This window comes from Nipponia nippon, unplaced genomic scaffold, assembly GCF_047370975.1.
Source record: "Nipponia nippon isolate SJK-2023a ecotype South Korea unplaced genomic scaffold, ASM4737097v1 scaffold_9, whole genome shotgun sequence".
NCBI lineage: Eukaryota > Metazoa > Chordata > Aves > Pelecaniformes > Threskiornithidae > Nipponia > Nipponia nippon.
The window spans coordinates 48051003-48068153 of record NW_028262413.1 but is presented as its reverse complement, the minus strand read 5'-3'; the positions used below and the strand labels follow the sequence as shown (position 1 = coordinate 48068153).

The 17151-nt window shown below is 45.8% G+C and overlaps 1 protein-coding gene across 38 annotated transcripts in view; it reads right to left on the bottom strand.

Moving 5' to 3' along the window:
* Positions 1–7486: 7486 nt before the first annotated feature.
* Positions 7487–17151, bottom strand: part of LOC148050328 (uncharacterized) — a 31603-nt gene continuing 21938 nt past the window's right edge. For 19 of the 38 annotated variants that reach the window (XR_015701431.1, XR_015701433.1, XR_015701434.1 and 16 more), the window contains 3 exons: positions 10469–10498; positions 9148–9217; positions 7487–8729 (listed from right to left, as the gene is read on the bottom strand). Coding sequence is in view for 16 of the 38 variants with exons in the window: in XM_087744402.1 (XP_087600528.1) it covers positions 8449–8729; positions 9148–9217; positions 10469–10498 (381 nt within the window). In the remaining 22 variants the exon portion in view is untranslated. Of the gene's footprint in view, positions 8730–9147; positions 9218–9634; positions 9693–10468; positions 15637–17151 lie in introns of those variants that run through there. The other 19 variants (XR_015701435.1, XR_015701423.1, XR_015701419.1 and 16 more) reach the window with 3 other exon arrangements.

Here is a 17151-nt window from a genome sequence, read left to right as displayed (position 1 = left end):
AACCTGCAGCTGCCTATGCTGCGTGAGGACCACGGGGCTCCCATGGCCACCAGGACCTGCCGGCCACCGCGAGAGCAGAGCATCCTCGGGGGGCTCAGCCCATGGCCCAGCTTCGTGCGCCCACTCCCCTCCCGGAGCCGGAGGTCACGGCTCAGCCCCAAAGGGCCGTGGAGGAAGGCAGGGTCCCCGCTTCGCTCCCTGGCAGCCCTGCGCAGTCGCCTTCTCTTTCATCTCCTGCTCTGAAGCCTCCGTGGCTCATCCGTCAGGTTCGCCGGGTGCATCAGGTGCGAGTCCCCGGGCTGCCCGGGTCCCTTTAGTCACCGAGCGTGCGCAGCGTCGCGCAGCCCGACGTGTTTCACAGCGTGCGCCCGGCGAGGCTGAACTTGTTACACCCACACCCTAATCCTAGGATTTCCCTAACTGTGGGGAGCTCGGTTTTACAGACCGAACCATCGCCAGAGCCTTTCGGCTCCCAGCGACAGGGCGGTGCTGTTCCGCCGTCGCGCTGGGACGAAAGGAGGGCGGCAGCAGCAAGATGCTTTGGGGTTTCCAAACAAAACCAGAGCGGGGAGATGGGAACCTTTGCTCCCCGCAGGCTCCCAGCCCTCTCTCCCCTTCCCTCTCCTCTCCCCCACTGGTCCCTGCCATCCCCCTCCCCATCTCCTCCTCCAGACCTCCACATCTTCGCTCCCCCATGCTTCTGTCAGATCTGTCAGCAGCTTGCCAACAGCGCCCAAAATTACCGTGGGCTCTCATTATCTTGGGAAACCACGAGAAAAAAATCAACGCAGAGCCGCCGCATTCAACGAGCCTTTTTCCAACTCCGACCCAGCCCATGCCGCCTTCCCCCAGCCCCCTTCAGTTCCCCCCTCTCAAAAGGCTCCTGCGGGGGCTCGGCAGAAGGACACGGTGTTCCCAGCGAGAGCGCGAGTTGGGGCAACACAGCTGGAAACAAGGCACAAACTCCTGCTCGCGTACAGGGGGGTCGCTCCCCAGCCCTCCCCTGCTTCACGCCGGGTTTAATTTATCGGCTCTCCTATCTCGCACCCAGTTTTGTCATCAGGTCTGTAGCCGCAGCCCCGTTCTTCTGTTGCTGCGTGATATTTAAAATGTAGCTGATCGCAGCTGTTGTATGTTATTCTTTTAATTTCCTTTATTTTATATTTCTCGCGCCATTAAGCACTCTAACCTTGGGAAGCGCGCGCCCTGCCAAATCCAATAAAGAGCTCGTATTCACCCGGTGCTTCAATCCTTATTTACTGGCCATCAGGAACACATGGGGAAGTGTCTTTTTCACACTGCAACCTTTATTCCTTTTTGAACAAATCCTACTTGTACGGCACTAAACTGTGACTAAATTGGGGAGGAGGTTGCCATGGGAATGTCAGAACCAGAAACCAGGTAGTAAACCATTTCGGCTTTACTACTCCGGCTCCTATCACGGCTGCTCCAGGCAGTAAACAAGCAGGGAGATGGTTTGTACGCTAAGCGGCAGAGTTTCGCTTCATCACTGGGGCTGAGGCGGCCGATCCCAGCTGGAAAACTCCCTCGGTCTACCTACTTACTTGGTTATTGGAAAGTTCGCTGAGCTTCATACAAAAATCCTCCTCTGGCCCCACGGGAACCGCAGAGATGGCTCAGGGTGGAGCTCAGATCCATCTCTCGGATCCATCTCTCCGATGGAGACGTTGCCCCGGGACCGAGGCTTGTGCTGCACAGACCCGATGTCGGGAGCATCCGCAGCCTCCCCTCTCCTCCCTCACCACCCCGGCGATGCACGCCCCACGTATCGGACCGCAAAGAACAGGCAAAACCGCGAAGAGGCCAGCGGGAGTCGGACAAAACGGATAGGGAAGCCCTGCGCGCTGCCCTGCGGTCAGCGCCTGCCCCTCCAGCCCCGGTGTCACGACGGAAAGTACCGGGAAACACAAAATACATCCCACAACAAGCATCTCCTTGGGTCACGACTGAGTCATTCCTCACGCCAGGGCTTATTTCCCTATCCACGATAAGGCTTTAACTTGCAACGATGGTGAAACAGTATTACAGTAAGCAGATTTTAAGAAAGCACACGAAAATACACGTTAACTATCTTAACCCAACTAAGAGCTGAGAACCAGGTGCTGTGGGCACTGCCTGCTACTGAGCTCCACGGCAAAGTAACGCAGCTTCAAGGGGGTCGTTCTCCCCATTGCCCCATGCAGCAGTATTTCTTCTCGGCTGTGTGTGTTTTACACGGAGTCGCAGCTTTCCCCGCTGGGATCCAGCGGGGACCAAGCGCAGATTCCGAACTGAGCTAAAACTGCCAATTCACACTCCAGATAAACGCACCTTAAACCTGTGGTGATCCAAGGTCGTGAAACCCTTTACTAGGGAAAGGGGAGAGTAAAACGTAAATCATCTTTAAGTACGTGCTAGATCCGACAGACACAAGCCCTCCTTTATGCTCAGAGTATTTCCACTATACAAATGTACTGTAGATCTCGAAAATAAAGAGACCTTAAATTTGCTAATACGACTTAATAAATCGTGGTCAGGCTGCTATAAAAAGAACATAATATATTATATTCAGACATCTGACATCGCACAGAGTGGGATAGGGGGTTATTTACTCCCCTTGGAGCCGGCAGATGTACCAGCGCAAAGTCTGTTTTATTTCAGTTCTTGCCTTAAATTCCTCATATAAGTTTATGAAAATAAGCCTGACGAGTCGATCTCCCAAGAAAAGCGCTTCTGTTTGCTCTGCCTGCAGAAATTCCCCTCCCAGGCCGTCAAAGATGACCACAGACCCAGCATTTTTGCACCGCGCTGGAATGCACGAAGGTAACCCACGCCACGCAAGCTAGGCTGAAGACAAGGACCCAGTTCTACGAAAACCTAGAGCGGAGCCCGATGCAGGCTGTTTCCATTTAAATCACTAATTAAAAGTACTTTTTAGAGTCAAATTATACATCTGTAAAACTTTACAGGATGGTGCCTCAACTGCCTGTCGCTCCAAGACCAAAATCAAATGTACCAACACATTCACGTCCTTAGAATCAGCAAAACAGCCAAGGATCAGGAGCAGATAATACCCCAGCAGCGAGGAGCGAGGCTCACGCCTGCTTAACGAAGAGGCTGTAATTAATTCAGCAGAGGTACATCCCTGCCGTGCTGCTGAGCGATAATTGAGGCAAGAAGCGACTTTGCCATAGAATCACAGAATCGTTAAGGTTGGAAAAGACCCTTGAGATCATCAAGTCCAACCGTTACCCCAGCACTGCCAAGCCCACCACTAACCCATGTCCCTAAGCACCACATATACCCGGCTTTTAAATACCTCCAGGGATGGGGACTCAGCCCCTGCCCTGGGCAGCCTGGGCCGGGGCCTGACAGCCCTTTGGGGGAAGAAGTTTTCCCTAATACCCAACCCAAACCTGCCCTGGCGCAGCTTGAGGCCGTTCCCTCTCGTCCCATCCCTTGTTCCTGGGGAGAAGAGACCGACCCCCCCCGGCTCCAGCCTCCTTTCAGGCAGTTGCAGAGAGCGATGAGGGCTCCCCTCAGCCTCCTCTTCTCCAGGCTGAGCCCCCCCAGCTCCCCCAGCCGCTCCTCCCCAGCCTTGGGCTCCAGCCCCTGCCCCAGCCTCGCTGCCCTGCTCTGGCCACGCTCCAGCCCCTCCATGGCCGCCTTGGGGTGAGGGGCCCAGCGCTGAGCACAGCATTCGAGGTGCGGCCTCACCAGTGCCCAGCACAGGGGGACCATCCCTGCCCTGGCCCTGCTGGCCACACTATCCCTGATACAAGCCAGGACGTCGTTGGCCCTCTTGGCCACCTGGGCACACTGCTGGCTCATGTTCAGCGGCTGTCGACCACCCCCCCCAGGCCCTTTCCCGCCGGGCAGCTCCCAGCCGCTCCTCCCCACGCCACGCACGCCTCCTTCCCAAGTGGCTTCAAAGGCAACATCCCCACGACGGAGCTTGAAATCCGAGGCACCGGCGGAGGCGGGAGGGGTACGGCAGCGTCCCGCTGCGGGGAGCGGGGGAGACGGGGGCGAGGTCCCCTCTGCTCCGGGAAAAGTCACCCTGCCCGGGCCCTTGTGAAGCCTGAAGACACTCAAGCCACGCGCCATGATTTGAAGTTAATTTTTTGTTGCTTCTTGCATTTATTAACCACCGAAGTTTGGACACATTTTGGTTTTTATGGCTCTGTCCCTCCAGACCCACTGGGTTAGGCACGGGAGCGGGCAGCGAGCGCAGGGCTGCCGTTTCACGCGGGCGCATCCCGACGCCGGCAATATTCCGTGTTTTTCTGAAAGCTTCAACACCTGCGGTCGTGTCACGACGCCCGAAACTCAGGACTTTACCTCTCTTGATCGAGAGCAACCGGGCTCCCTCTCTTCACAACGTGACTCCTCAAGGCCCCAAACCAAGAGCCAGCTAAAAGGGGACGACTTCTGTTATTTATCAGGAACCTCAGTTTCTAAGCCAGCCCAGTCTTTACAGGCTCTGGCTTGTGATTTCGGGGTGTTTGATGCCAGCAATTCTGAGATTTGGGGTTTTTTTTAAAGACTATCAAAAGATTTCTGAGGAAATAAAATCTAAATAATTGCTCACCAGGACGATTTGGTCTTTCTCTCATGTTAAAAACATGCACAAAAGCATCATGATTTAAGTGCTGTGCTCCATTTCTTTTCTTAGAACTCCGTTAAACATACTTCAGCACTTTGTAATTCCACAAACTGTAATCTACAATACGTTACATACTCAAACTGAGCACAATTAATACAAAATTATAACTGGCCAATATGTATCAATCTAAAGAATCCTCCTCCAAATACCTAGTTCCTTTTTAAAAAAAAAAAAATCAAATTAATTTTGTGTTCACCAGCTACCAGAATATTTGCGTTAAGGCAAGAAATGCTGTATATAGCAGCAACTTACATCTACAAATATTTACGCCTGCTCAGGTTTGACACAAGTGTTTCTACAAGGCAGAAAACTTAAAGATGTTTAAATTATACTAAAAGTGGCAAAAAAAAAACAATCTTTCTTGGAAGAATAGTCTGCTATTCTTAATACTTAGACTCACCTTAAATCAGGCAGTTGATACGATTTCCATCCTTGTTTATTCGCAGCCCCGGCACTCCTCAGCTAGCTGCGGAGTCCGAGCCCACCGATTTTGCCGCAGGCGACTGCGCCGCAGAGACGGCCACCCCCTTAGGGGTGTAAGCTAGGGCAGCCCTATTCCCTATTTCCACGTCAAATAAAAAAAAAAAAAAAAAAAAAAAAAAGGATTCCGACTGAACCATTACGGAGCATCTGGTGGTGACGTTTCCGTAATTACCGGGTTATTTCAGAACGCAGCAGACCACAGGTCATTCGTGTTCATAACAGCGCTGTATTTTGTAAGCAAGAAGAGGTATAAGTCCATTTCTAGCTCACAATTTTTAACCCCGGTGTCAGACGTGCTCCAAGGGGCTCTGGCTAAGAGCACCCGAGCGCAAGGAATCCGCGGAGTTGAGGGCCGGACCCCAGGAGGCACCGAGCTCCTAAACCTCCACCCGCACGCTCAAAAGGGCTGGAAGGTTCTGGTAAATCAAGGTATTTTGAAGCATCAAGCCAGTTTTGACACCAGAAAAAGAAAAATGATCTACAGACCGGGGAGGAAGGGCGCTTAGCACCCATGGCTCAAGACGCGGTGAGGCAGCTCCACGAGGATCCTGCCGCATCCGCAGGGATGCTGCTGGGCCACGCGCTGGATGTGACAACGCCACTCACGGACGTGGCAAAGCGGACGTTAATCTCGTGGTTTGTCCATATCGCAAACCCCCTTGGCGAACACAACGCACCGGGTGCCCATCTCGTCCGTACGTCAACGACATCCGCGAACGTCGTGGAGGTCGTTTCCATTTTGCATCCCAGCTCTGCAAACTCAGACCCGATTCCTCCCTCGGGTCTTGCAGAAAGTCTTACAAACAATGTACTACTGTCAGCAGGCGCGACGCCCAGCGCGTTATGTCCACAAACTCGTGCCATAAGAAAGCTGTACTCCAACATACTAAGGGGGGGGGGTGTGTGTTTTTTTTAAAATACCTCTCTTTACCAAAACACACATGTATTAGCGTCTATTGATACGAGCATGCGAAAATAAGGCATCTGTTCTGAAAGCATTCGACTCTCCCAAAATCCTGCACTTAAAATTGTCTAAGGAGTCTTACGCTTGGTAAGTAAAACACTCGTACTTCAGGTGGAGCAGAAAGATCCGCTTGCTGTGACCCTATGCCACACTGCCAGTGACTCCTGGCCCGGCAGCTGCCTAGAGCTGGTCAGAGTATTTGCAAAGCCGGAGAATTCAAACGACGTCGTCAGAACGGATCACTTGCACAAAACCCCGTGGCTGAGTGCTGTACTCACCATTCATTATTTTCCTGCCTCAAAGTTCCAGTCACCCGTTGAAGGAACATGAATTATTAACTTCAAACAAGCAACAACAATAATAAACAAAAAAGTAAAGCTCTCCACAATTTATAACTAAACTGTATAGTGCAAATTCACTTGTTTCTAAGGAAAAAACTCATGCAACTGCTCCGCACAATCAGAAAGTCCATTTGTTTATGTATAGTTCTAAGCGGAACAGCAGCAAAACTCATTGCAGTTGCTCCTACAAGAGAAGACAAATGAGATTTTGGATTCCTTACCCAGCCCATTCCCAAACTTTCCCAGGACAGTTCAGTTCTGACCCCGCTGACTTTAGCTTTCCTCTTCATTACTAAGATCGTCCATATTTATGAAAGCCCGTCACACAACAGTCAGGACCTAAACTCCGCTGCTTTCTGTGACGCTTTTTGCCATCACCATGTCACATTTCTGTTTCTCTGCACCGCTTCCTTTCGCGTACGCTGAAGGTCAATGGTTTAAAGCCAACACCCTACTGCTTTTCATTTTCATCAAGCAGAAGAAAAAGATGTTTTAAGAAAACTTTTAAACTAATATGCCAAATTTATGAAACTGACTATACTAGAAAGTTAGAAATATATTTTAAAATTAAGTATCATTATTTTCTTTACTTGGTATTAAAATACCAAGAATGTGCACGTTGTACTTCTCTGAATATAAGCCTTGTATCGTCACGGTATGAACCCACTGGTAACAGAAAAAGCATCGAAGCAGCATGTCATGGATACTGAACTGAGAGACACAGAAGTGAACATATTTAGTTTAAAAACATCTTTATGTCAAAAACCCCAAAACTCCCATTTTCAGCTTTTAACCTAGGCAGAAGACTACGTTTCAGGAAAGAACAATATTTGCCAGAAGCCTTCTAAGAATTTAACTAGAAGCAAAAGAAAATCCAAATAAACAGCAAGAAAATAGAAATAGCAAAGAGCTCCAAAAATCTGGCAACTAGCAGCAGAAAATGTAAACATTGCATGCTACTATTTCTAAGTAAGAACGTATTTTCCAATGATGAAATTGAAACTGGAATAAGCCCACAAAAAAAACCCTGGAGAAATTGTTGGAGCCAATTTATTATTATGCCATTAGTGTAGAACATCGAGTGTGTTCTAAAAATATGAGTGACTTGAGTTGTCCTCTCTTACATGCACATATGAAACACAGTAAAATTTGGAAAAGCCCACTGAGCATTACTCTCTATTTCACTACGGTCCAACTTATCATTGTCACGTAACAGATGTGAATAAAAGCATTTTAAAATGATAACTTTTCATTACTGGGATAAATACAGTTACCTCTGGTTTGAGTGACTGACAAAACTGAAAATCAACCCTTTAAACCTCAAGGAAAGACAATGACAATATTCCAGATATTAGTATTTAACTATTTTTTAGAGTGGTCTCACTGTTCTTAAAAGCTGGAATGTTTTTCTCAACTTAACTATCAATATATGTATTTAATTGATGACTAAAATCATGAAGCAGGTTAATCACAGATCTTATTTCCCTGGTTTCAGTTGAGCTCTCTCCTAGACCTAGTGGACAGAGAGATGGAGACAGAGGAAGCGTTAAAAAAATTATACGGTCGTTCTTACAAATTCTCCACTACTTTTCTAGTGCTTGAACTTTTGCTGTCTAGATTCTGGCCAATTCAACGTGCCCACTGAGATCCGGTCTCTTTAACGCTCCCAGGTGCGTTCTCTGCTGCTCTCTGTAACCTTTCAGTCATTCCCAAGATGACTTTGCCTACAGCTTGACGTTCCACCTACTTGCACTCACGCAACCTTTTTCATCGTTTTGCTGCTAAGTTCTGGGTTTTCAAACTTAATTGTGCTATTTAACATCCCTCTTTTTTTAAAACATTCTTCAAAGATTTCACTCAATCCATTTATTAACTGATCAAGAGTCTTAAATTTCTTTTTTGTAGCAGCAGTTTGAAACGTTAAGGCTAGCTCTTCCAGTGCTGTTGTCAGCTGAGTAGACTCACAAACACATAAACCAACAGAAATATCTGGGTCAGTCTGGAGCGTCAAAACTGATGGCGGTGTAGATGCAGTACGTTTTCTTGTCATTGCGATGCTTTCTAGGGTGGTTTTTTTGCTTTTTAGCATGTTTCCTGTATACTTTTAACCAAAGAGCATCAATGGTATCATTAGGAGTGGGTGTAACGGCTGAATGCTGAGCTGGCGCGCCCTGCGTGGGCACATTTCGCGTTACTTGCTGCAGAATGTCCACGAGGCTCGCCAGGGCTTCCTCTTCTTTAGCTGCTTCTGTCCTAGACAGAGTCGTTTGAGATGCTGAAAAAGAGTATTAAATAGCTTTTACGCTGTGCATTCACATGAATGTCAGATGCCCATTTGCTACACTCACCCTTCAGTCAACGTCACAAATAACAAACTTTAGTACAAATGCACTTTTGCTAGAATAATTGTAATTTTCATATTTACAGAAAATCCATTCGTTTTGCCATACTAGATGGTAGCCCTGCTTTCTTGACTGGATGAATAATGCAGTGAATTCTCCAGTTCACTCTGTCTCTGCAGTGAAATGGAGGTTTTCCATGCCACTCTTGAAAGCCGCAGTTTTTATGCCCTAACGAGCATGGGAATACGTGCCGGGGACGCCTTCCTTAAGAGCTTATTGGTTTGAAGAGGTCCTACTGCTTAGCGCGCAGCTCAACTGCGGGTTGTTGCTGTGCAGGGGAAAAGTTCTTACCATGGACTACGGCACCGACTGCCTCTACAGCTGAAATCTCGGTAGATGATGAAGGATGATGCACCATCATCTGTCAAACACAAAAACTAACTTTAATCACATCAGGACTTCCAGCTCATGGAAGTGATAATATTCATCGCCAGATTACCGCACTGAATTTTTTAAGTTTAAATTAAGACAAACTACTGTAAAAAAATTGGGGTGGAAGGAGACAACTTTAATCAAAACATTATGCCTAGAGAGGCCTGGAAACTCAAAGTTAAGGCTACTATTTTTAGTAAAGAAGCAATCAAACCAGGCCAAGAAAAAAACCCCAGTATATTCGTGAATATATTCTTTACAATACTCACAACTCATAAATTTGCTTCTCCTCTAGATGCACTATGTGGGGGAGAACATAGGCTTTTTCAAGTTTAAAAATGTCAAAATCCAACTTGCAAATGAACACTCTCAAGTGAACATTTTAATTTACACTTTGCTTTCCTACCTTTTTTCTTGGAAGAGACGACAGCAGGTAGATTCTAAATAGCCACCCGGTCTGCCTGCTGAAATGCAAGAAATCTACGTACAAACTTCCACACGTGCAAAACTTTGAACATGAATTCGTGTACATTCAGGCCTAAGAGCCTCACGTAAGGCCAGCGGCCCTACATGTATACAGTATATTCTTTTATCGTCAGACTCAGTATTTCTGAACAGCACAGCACAACTAAGACAGTACAACTTTTGACGAGTACCGTACAACTACAAAAAAGTACCGTGCATTCTTTAAGATTACTTTTATCGCAGAAGCAAAGTTTCCCCACCCAGAGCTATTCTAAAATACTGAACCAAGTTGGTCATCGCTAACAACTACAATAAAATGTCACAAAATTCACAGCATATCACAAACTTTTGAAAAACATGGAAACCACATCATTATGTTTGAAAAACACAAGATCGGAAAAGAACGTTATGATTCTTGTTCCAACGTCATCATTAAAACCCTAGCACTGGAAGAGTCAAAACTAAATGACATATTACAAAAACTGCCGCTTGCTGAAATTAATCCTCTTCATTGGGAATAAATAAGCATCTTTATGAAAGGTTCCACCTTGCAAATTTTAAAATGAAATTCACGCAAGTCTTTCCATACTGAGAGCCTATTAGGATTCCCTTTTGTCTCCCTTGACACTGCTCCCATAAAAATCAACATGAAAGCTTCCTAATAGTTTCAAGAGCAGAAGAATTTGGCTTATCATATACACAGTAGCACCAAAACAGCGAGTCATTAATGAGAAAGAAATACATCCATGTTCCAAAATCCCCTCTTTAAAATTACCTCTAGATGTTCCGCATTCCTGAAATTATGCTGCAATGGAAAAAGAAAGAAAAAAAATTTAGAAACATAATCAGTCACTCAGCACAAACACAAACAATGTGATCTCAGTTTGATACATAGGCTTGAATTTGCTGTTCTCTGTACTTTATAATCTTCTGCTTTGAATAGAAGTTGCCGTGTCATAAGCAGTTCTGGTAAGGGAAAGCTGCACAGCTCTATTGTGAAAGAAGAGAAGAGAGTGGTCTCTTTTTTACAGCTAGGTTTCTTTTATTTGCAATGAGTCCTCTGAAGCTCGTACGGATTTTTTTCTGAAACACAGATTCCCTTCCAAAGCTGGAATTTGCTTCAGAGGATCAGAACCTCTAAAAACAAAGAGAAAATGAATTATTTTCCCACGCAGCATCTTAATAGAGATATTACATTGAAGCATCCTATCCAGCGACTCAATAGAGTCTAACCGCCTCCCACGAAATGCTGTTAAGCCTTACTATTGACCTTCTAGGGAACATGACACATATCCTTTCCCCGTGCCACGCTGTCCTCGCGATCCCCCAGGTACATATTTGAAAGCGTTCAAGTGTTCACAAAAGTTCAGAGGTTTGTTTTGGGGGGGATTGACTTCCACCTTACATAATCCGCTCATCCTAACAATTTCAGAGCGAGTTAGAAATAAAGCTAGTCGCAATTCGCCTGTATGACGCTGCACGAGTACAGAAAATCTTACTGGTCCCTCCTGAGCAATACAAAAGAGCAGCTTTGGAAAAAGTACATGAAAGGTAATATAAAAATGAGATCTGATCTTCTACTGCTAGATAAAGGAGCTATGCAAGTTTCCACCTCAGCTATTAAATAACTCGCGCAGCAGAACAGGACTAGTGAAATACCAGCAGGCGTTTGTACAACCGCTTCTACGGTGTGACCGTTACAATGGCTATGTTACTATCTAGATCATTTAAAAATTGCACTTCGGTAAGCCTCCAAAATCAAAAAGACACACAAAGGGAAAAATGTCAAAGCCAATATTGAACCTTGAAGCTTAATAGTAAGGCTGTGCTGCGGTAACTGCTCAACCTAAAATACTTCAAATTGTTTCCTAATTCTATGTTTTTTCTGAGAGACAGACAATGTAAAATAATAAGAATTTCACTGTTAAAGCCTTTGTGGTTAATCAGGAACCAAAAGCTAGGAAACAGAGCTGCAAACAAACCTAACCATTGTAAAATCAAATTAAAATGTTACACAAACATTTATTTGCTAAAAATGGTGTGTAATTTTTTGCTGAAAGAATGCAAATAAACTTCTGGCTTTCTTCTGCCTTTCATGAGGCTTCACAATACCTCAACGTGTATGGAATAAATAAGTTTCTGTAACTTTTTCAGCTAAAACTTTGTTTACAGAACAGCATCCACACAAGAAATCATGTTTGGGGCAAGGCTGAAACCACAAAAGAAAAGAAAAATCGACCTTTGATGACAAAGAGCTCTCCTCATACGAGCAGTTCTCTAACAAGTGAGGTTTTACAGAGACTTTCATGCAGTGCTTTCAATAGCATGAAGTTTTCTAATTTCATAATTTAGATGAACAATCTTAATGACTAAAAATTAACCTGAGAACAGGGAAAAAAATTACAGCTATACCCCTATTCGAGTAATGGGAGAATTTGAAAATCTAAGGGATCTCAAAGGGTTTACAGAGGAGAAAGTATACCGATTAATCCATTTTGTCCGTGGCATCACAAAAAAACCCATCCCCAAACCCACACTGTAATCCAGAAGATGGAAAGCCTCTCTGGTTACTACACTGCCATTTGTCATCTCCGGAGGACAGATGTAAATTGGAAAGAGAGGAAGAGGACCAGGGCTGTCAAGAAAAATATTGATTTGTACTCAGCTGTCTTCTTTCAGATTTCCTCCAGACCTCCCCAGAATAGCAATTGGGGCAGGAGCAGAAGGCCCAGCAGCTGTGACTTGACATTGCACCCTCTCGCCTGCAGGCTCACCAGAAAGGCCTTCCATCCACTGAAACGGTGGTGACCATCCCACAGAAGATGCTGACAGACTAAATGCTGTCAGCTGGGAACTCAAAGGCAGAGCTATCACATGGACTGATTTCTTCAATGTGTAAAGAAAAGAGATATGTCCCCTCCTCTATAGCCACAGAGGACATTTATAAGTGATACCATCAAGTAAACTGCCAACAGAATAGAAATATTACTAACTTTGGTGGCATCTGCAAGTGCCTTCTGCTCTTTCCAAATGTTCCTTATGCCTCAGTTAGCAAAAGCCCCACAACTTCTGCCACGCTGGGAACAGTATGTGCAACGGAGGAAGGGTTCCAGGTAATAGGTGCCCTTTAACAGGTTTATCTTGCATTGCCTTGCGGTACAAATAGTGTTTTAACAGTCTATTCAGGCAGAAGTTTGTGGAGACAATGTAAAAGTTTTATTACTATACAGGAGGCAAAGCCTAGTATTATTTTTATTTCTGTGAAATTTTCTGTAATAGCTAGTTATTTAAAATATATATATTTTCCATAAAAAGGTACACAGAAGACTGTGTAAAAAAGCCTTAGATTTACTCTAGTTCACTCAATCTCTGAGCAAGAATGTAAGGTTTTTTGGTCTTCTCTAACAAGCCATTGCTCCGCAAACAATCAAAGGGAACAAGGTGTTTTATGCAGCATGACTAACACGAGCAACGGCCTCCCGCAGGCACACGTACAATTAAGCACCAGGCAGAGTCCCTGTACAAACAGAAATATCAAATCTCTTCTGTGCCCGCTCCTTCTGAAGGTTAAAGAGCAATACGCTATGGAGGAACGTGAGCTCAGACTGGATTAAATTGAGGAGCTTTCCTCAGGCTGGTAACAGCGGTTGCAGGCACGTTCCCCCTCCTCGACTGCCCTCGCTAGCCCACACCAGCAGCGTACGGCCACGCGGCCGGCTGCGGGCAAGCTCCCGCTCCTGCGCTCCCCGTCCTGCTCCCTGGCTTTCAGACACGCGCTGAACTCCAAGTAACACATCTGACGACATCGTTCTTGATAAAGTCTTCATTTAAGCAAGAGGAGGAGTCTTGATGTAAGTTACCATTTCCATCAACAACAGACTAATGCACTATTATTAAGCAAACGCCCGTGCTTTGGGTCATAAATACCTCCAGTGAAACAAATGACAAGCTTTGCAACGAGACAATAATTTGAAGAAACAGGTAGAAAATGCAATGAAGAAAATGAAATTTTAAAGCAACATCAGTCACGGGAGATGGCGACTGTGGGGAGAAGATGAGCCAGTCACTCATCACTTTGCGCTCTGCCTCGCTTGGTGGCAGAAAAGCTCAAGCATTCACACCAGATTGCTACTTTAAGCGCTGCAGAAGAGCTATTTCAGCTTGCCACTTCCCTAAATACGTGAACACGATGTTCCTCTAGGCCCCTCATGATGTGATGGAGTAACAACCCTTAACCTAGAACTGACAGGACATAAATATATTTTTATAAGCAGACAGAAGCTACGTGGCTTCTAGCACTTACAACCTCCTTTTAAAAAGAAGTATTAGGAAACACTGACAAGACTGTATCTAATGCCACTAGCTTCAGTAGTATAATGAGAGTCCCTTTAAAATTTTGTTTTGGTATTCAGCATTAAATTTGGGGAGCAATTGCATATGCAGCTAAGCAGGTCAGCATCCCCTTCATGGATAATTCTAATGCTTCCTATCTGCTTTTACATGCTCGGCACCGCGAATAAAGCACAGCACAAAACATGATGGTTCCTGAGAAGTAAACAGGCATGTGAGCCCAGGACCAGCTACACAACACATTGGTGACTGCCTCAGCCCCGCCGCTGCCCAACAGCCCCGCTCCCGGTCCGCCGGGCCTCCCCTTCCCAGCCCACCCGTCCCAGGCAGGGAGCGGGGAACAAATCGCCCCCACCGGCAGCTGGACCAGTGCAGGGCACACCAACCTCGCCCATCGGGCCGGAGGATGCAGGCGTGCCTTAGCCATATGCTGAAAAAACGAATGAGTCCATTTAAATGTTGGCACTCTGGGGGTTCTCTGCTACCACATGTGAAACACCGTAAAACCGAACCATTTTTAGGATGCAGGACAAAAACACGAAATTACTGCAATCGCAATTTCCTGCTATTAAGGCGGAGAAATACGCAGCTGTAGGCAGGGTGCACGACCAGCAATAACTAACTGCTTCCACCGTACCAGCGGTGCCTACTGCCGCCGCGCCCTTCAGAAACCCCCCCCGCAAACGACTGCCGGACCTTCCGGGTACTTTTTATTGTGCTTTTGCAGGGACTTTGGTCAAGGGGTCCAAATAACCCTGCTAGCTGTAGGCAACCAGCGCATTTTAATAAAACACTGTGAGTGGCTTTAAAGCTTTACATTAGAACAGTCTTTCCAGCAGTCCCAGCGCCTCGCAGCACAGATGTGCTGCATTTGGGGCGTGCAGGGGGAACCACATCCTGGCAGTACGTTCCAGGGCTGTGACGGGCGAGAAGGGGGACCCGACATCAGCTTTGTGCTGCAGCCTCTGCCATGGATGCAATCATCCACATCCCAGCTCTCCAAAGAAAGCAGCTGAACTGTGCAGCACAGGACTGACGAGGAAGGGAGGAGGCAGAGAGGTCCGGGCACACACCCTTCTCCAGGGGATTGATGGCAGCGTTAGTTGGTTACACCGTGATTTACTTCTCTCTTGATTATAAGTATGTTAAAAGAATCAAATGATATTGCCCATGATCAGCTACTGCTTTTAAAGTGATTGTTCTGGTTAACATTTCCTTTAGGAAATATGAGGGTGAAATAGAGGTGGCTGCAACCTATATCAAATTGAGAATGATTTAGTGCAGCAATAATCCAGCTATTAGCCCTTATCCGCAGCCGCTTGCTAAGGAAGATCCTGAAAGAATTTTCAACTAAGAAGTGGCAGTAAGAAGAGTCCAGGATTGGTTTTTCCAACTATTGCTAGCAATATTCCCCTGGTTAAATAAGATAGCAGATCTGAAATGGTTAAATAAGATAACGGTACTGAATGGTTATATAAGATAACGCATCTGCAATATGAGGAATAAATTCCTTATCATTTAAACGTCTCGGAGAAACAAGCTTCACACAGAGTGCACCGGAGCGTTTTTCTTTACAGCCCACCGACACCAAGCTCTCACCCTTCAGAGAGGGACTGCACCAGTATGCTTCAGTAAAGAGGTCTCCACTCTGCCTGTGACCTTTGTAAAGAAGCCACACCAGTCTATCCGACTTCAGTGGCACTTTTCATCACCTGTGGCATGGCACAATGGACAGGAATAGGAAAGGACAGAAATATTAGAAAATAACGTGTATCCCTTGATATGAAGGGGAAAAAAACCCCACAACATCATGAAAATGAGTTGCTATTCATGACAGACATTAAATTTCACTATTGTAATGGGAAAGAAGGTATGCAAAAGGTGTTAAAATCAAGCTTTCTACTTGATCATCTCAGAAAGTTTGGTCCAGAGGAGTCAGCACACCACAGGAACGGCCGTTCCTTGAGCAGTGCTAACTGCAGCAGGGTCCCTCAGCAGAGAACACCGGGCTTGCGTTGCCTAAGGAAAAATGAACTGCGAGCGTTTATATTTAAAGAACAGTGGGAATAAAATCTGGGAGACATTAGCAGCAACTGACAGAAAAAAAAAAAAAGCTGTCTGCGGGTACTGGAAAAGATGTAATCTGCACTGAAACCTGGCTATGCAGGCGCAGTGACTGAATGCTCGGCTTCTCCCACTGCGGAGCTATTTCTGGGCTTGGAAAGAAATCCTCTAGAGGGAGTCAGAAAATTGTTTAAAGGATTTTTTTCCCTTTCAGTCTGATAGTATCAAAAGACCAAGGGACCGTGAGCCATTCCACAAAGAAAAATAGTAATTAAAGAACTTTGCTTCATTAAATGAGGAATATTTAGAGCACAGCAGAGGCAAAAGGCTCACAGAGCAAACAAACATTTACACAGAGAGAAGCGGGCACTGGTGCAGCAAACTGCAGACCAAAGGGGAATCTGCCTCTCCAGGGAACTTCAAAGAAAGACATTTTCACCTGTCAAAGAGAGTTTTGGAAGTAAAATCCATGCAAGCCAGAAGAGCTTTAGGGATGAAAGGCTTGCAGCGACAGTGCCGGGGTGAGAGGAGCCAGAGCAAAGCGAGGGTGTGGGAGGCGGAGGGTCAGCCCGCCAAGGTCGGGGCTGGAAGATACGCCGGTTCAGAGCTGTGTGCATCAGCACTTCCAGGTTCCTGGTTCAGCCACCAGATACAGAAGTATAGTAAATATTTAATTAGATAGCAGTACGGCCAACATAGCATCCCTGTTTGTTCAGGGAAGTATTTTAAATAATTTTAAATTGGAAAGTTATTTTAGGCCCTTTAAAAATTACAGCCATTGTAAATCACTGGGGGAAATACAGTCTTGTTTTTTTCCCCCAAAAGTTATGAACAATTTCATTATATCCAGAATTTATTATCCACGGTTTGACAGGACGCTTTTAACCTATTACAAAATTTATAGTTGTGATTTCAATAACACTCTGTAGCTGTTTAACTTTACGTATGTGAGTAGTCCCACAAAAATCAATGGAAATGCATGTGTGAAAATGGGATTTCTGTTCCAGGAAAATGCGAGATTTTGTTTCATTTTGGAAAAAAAAA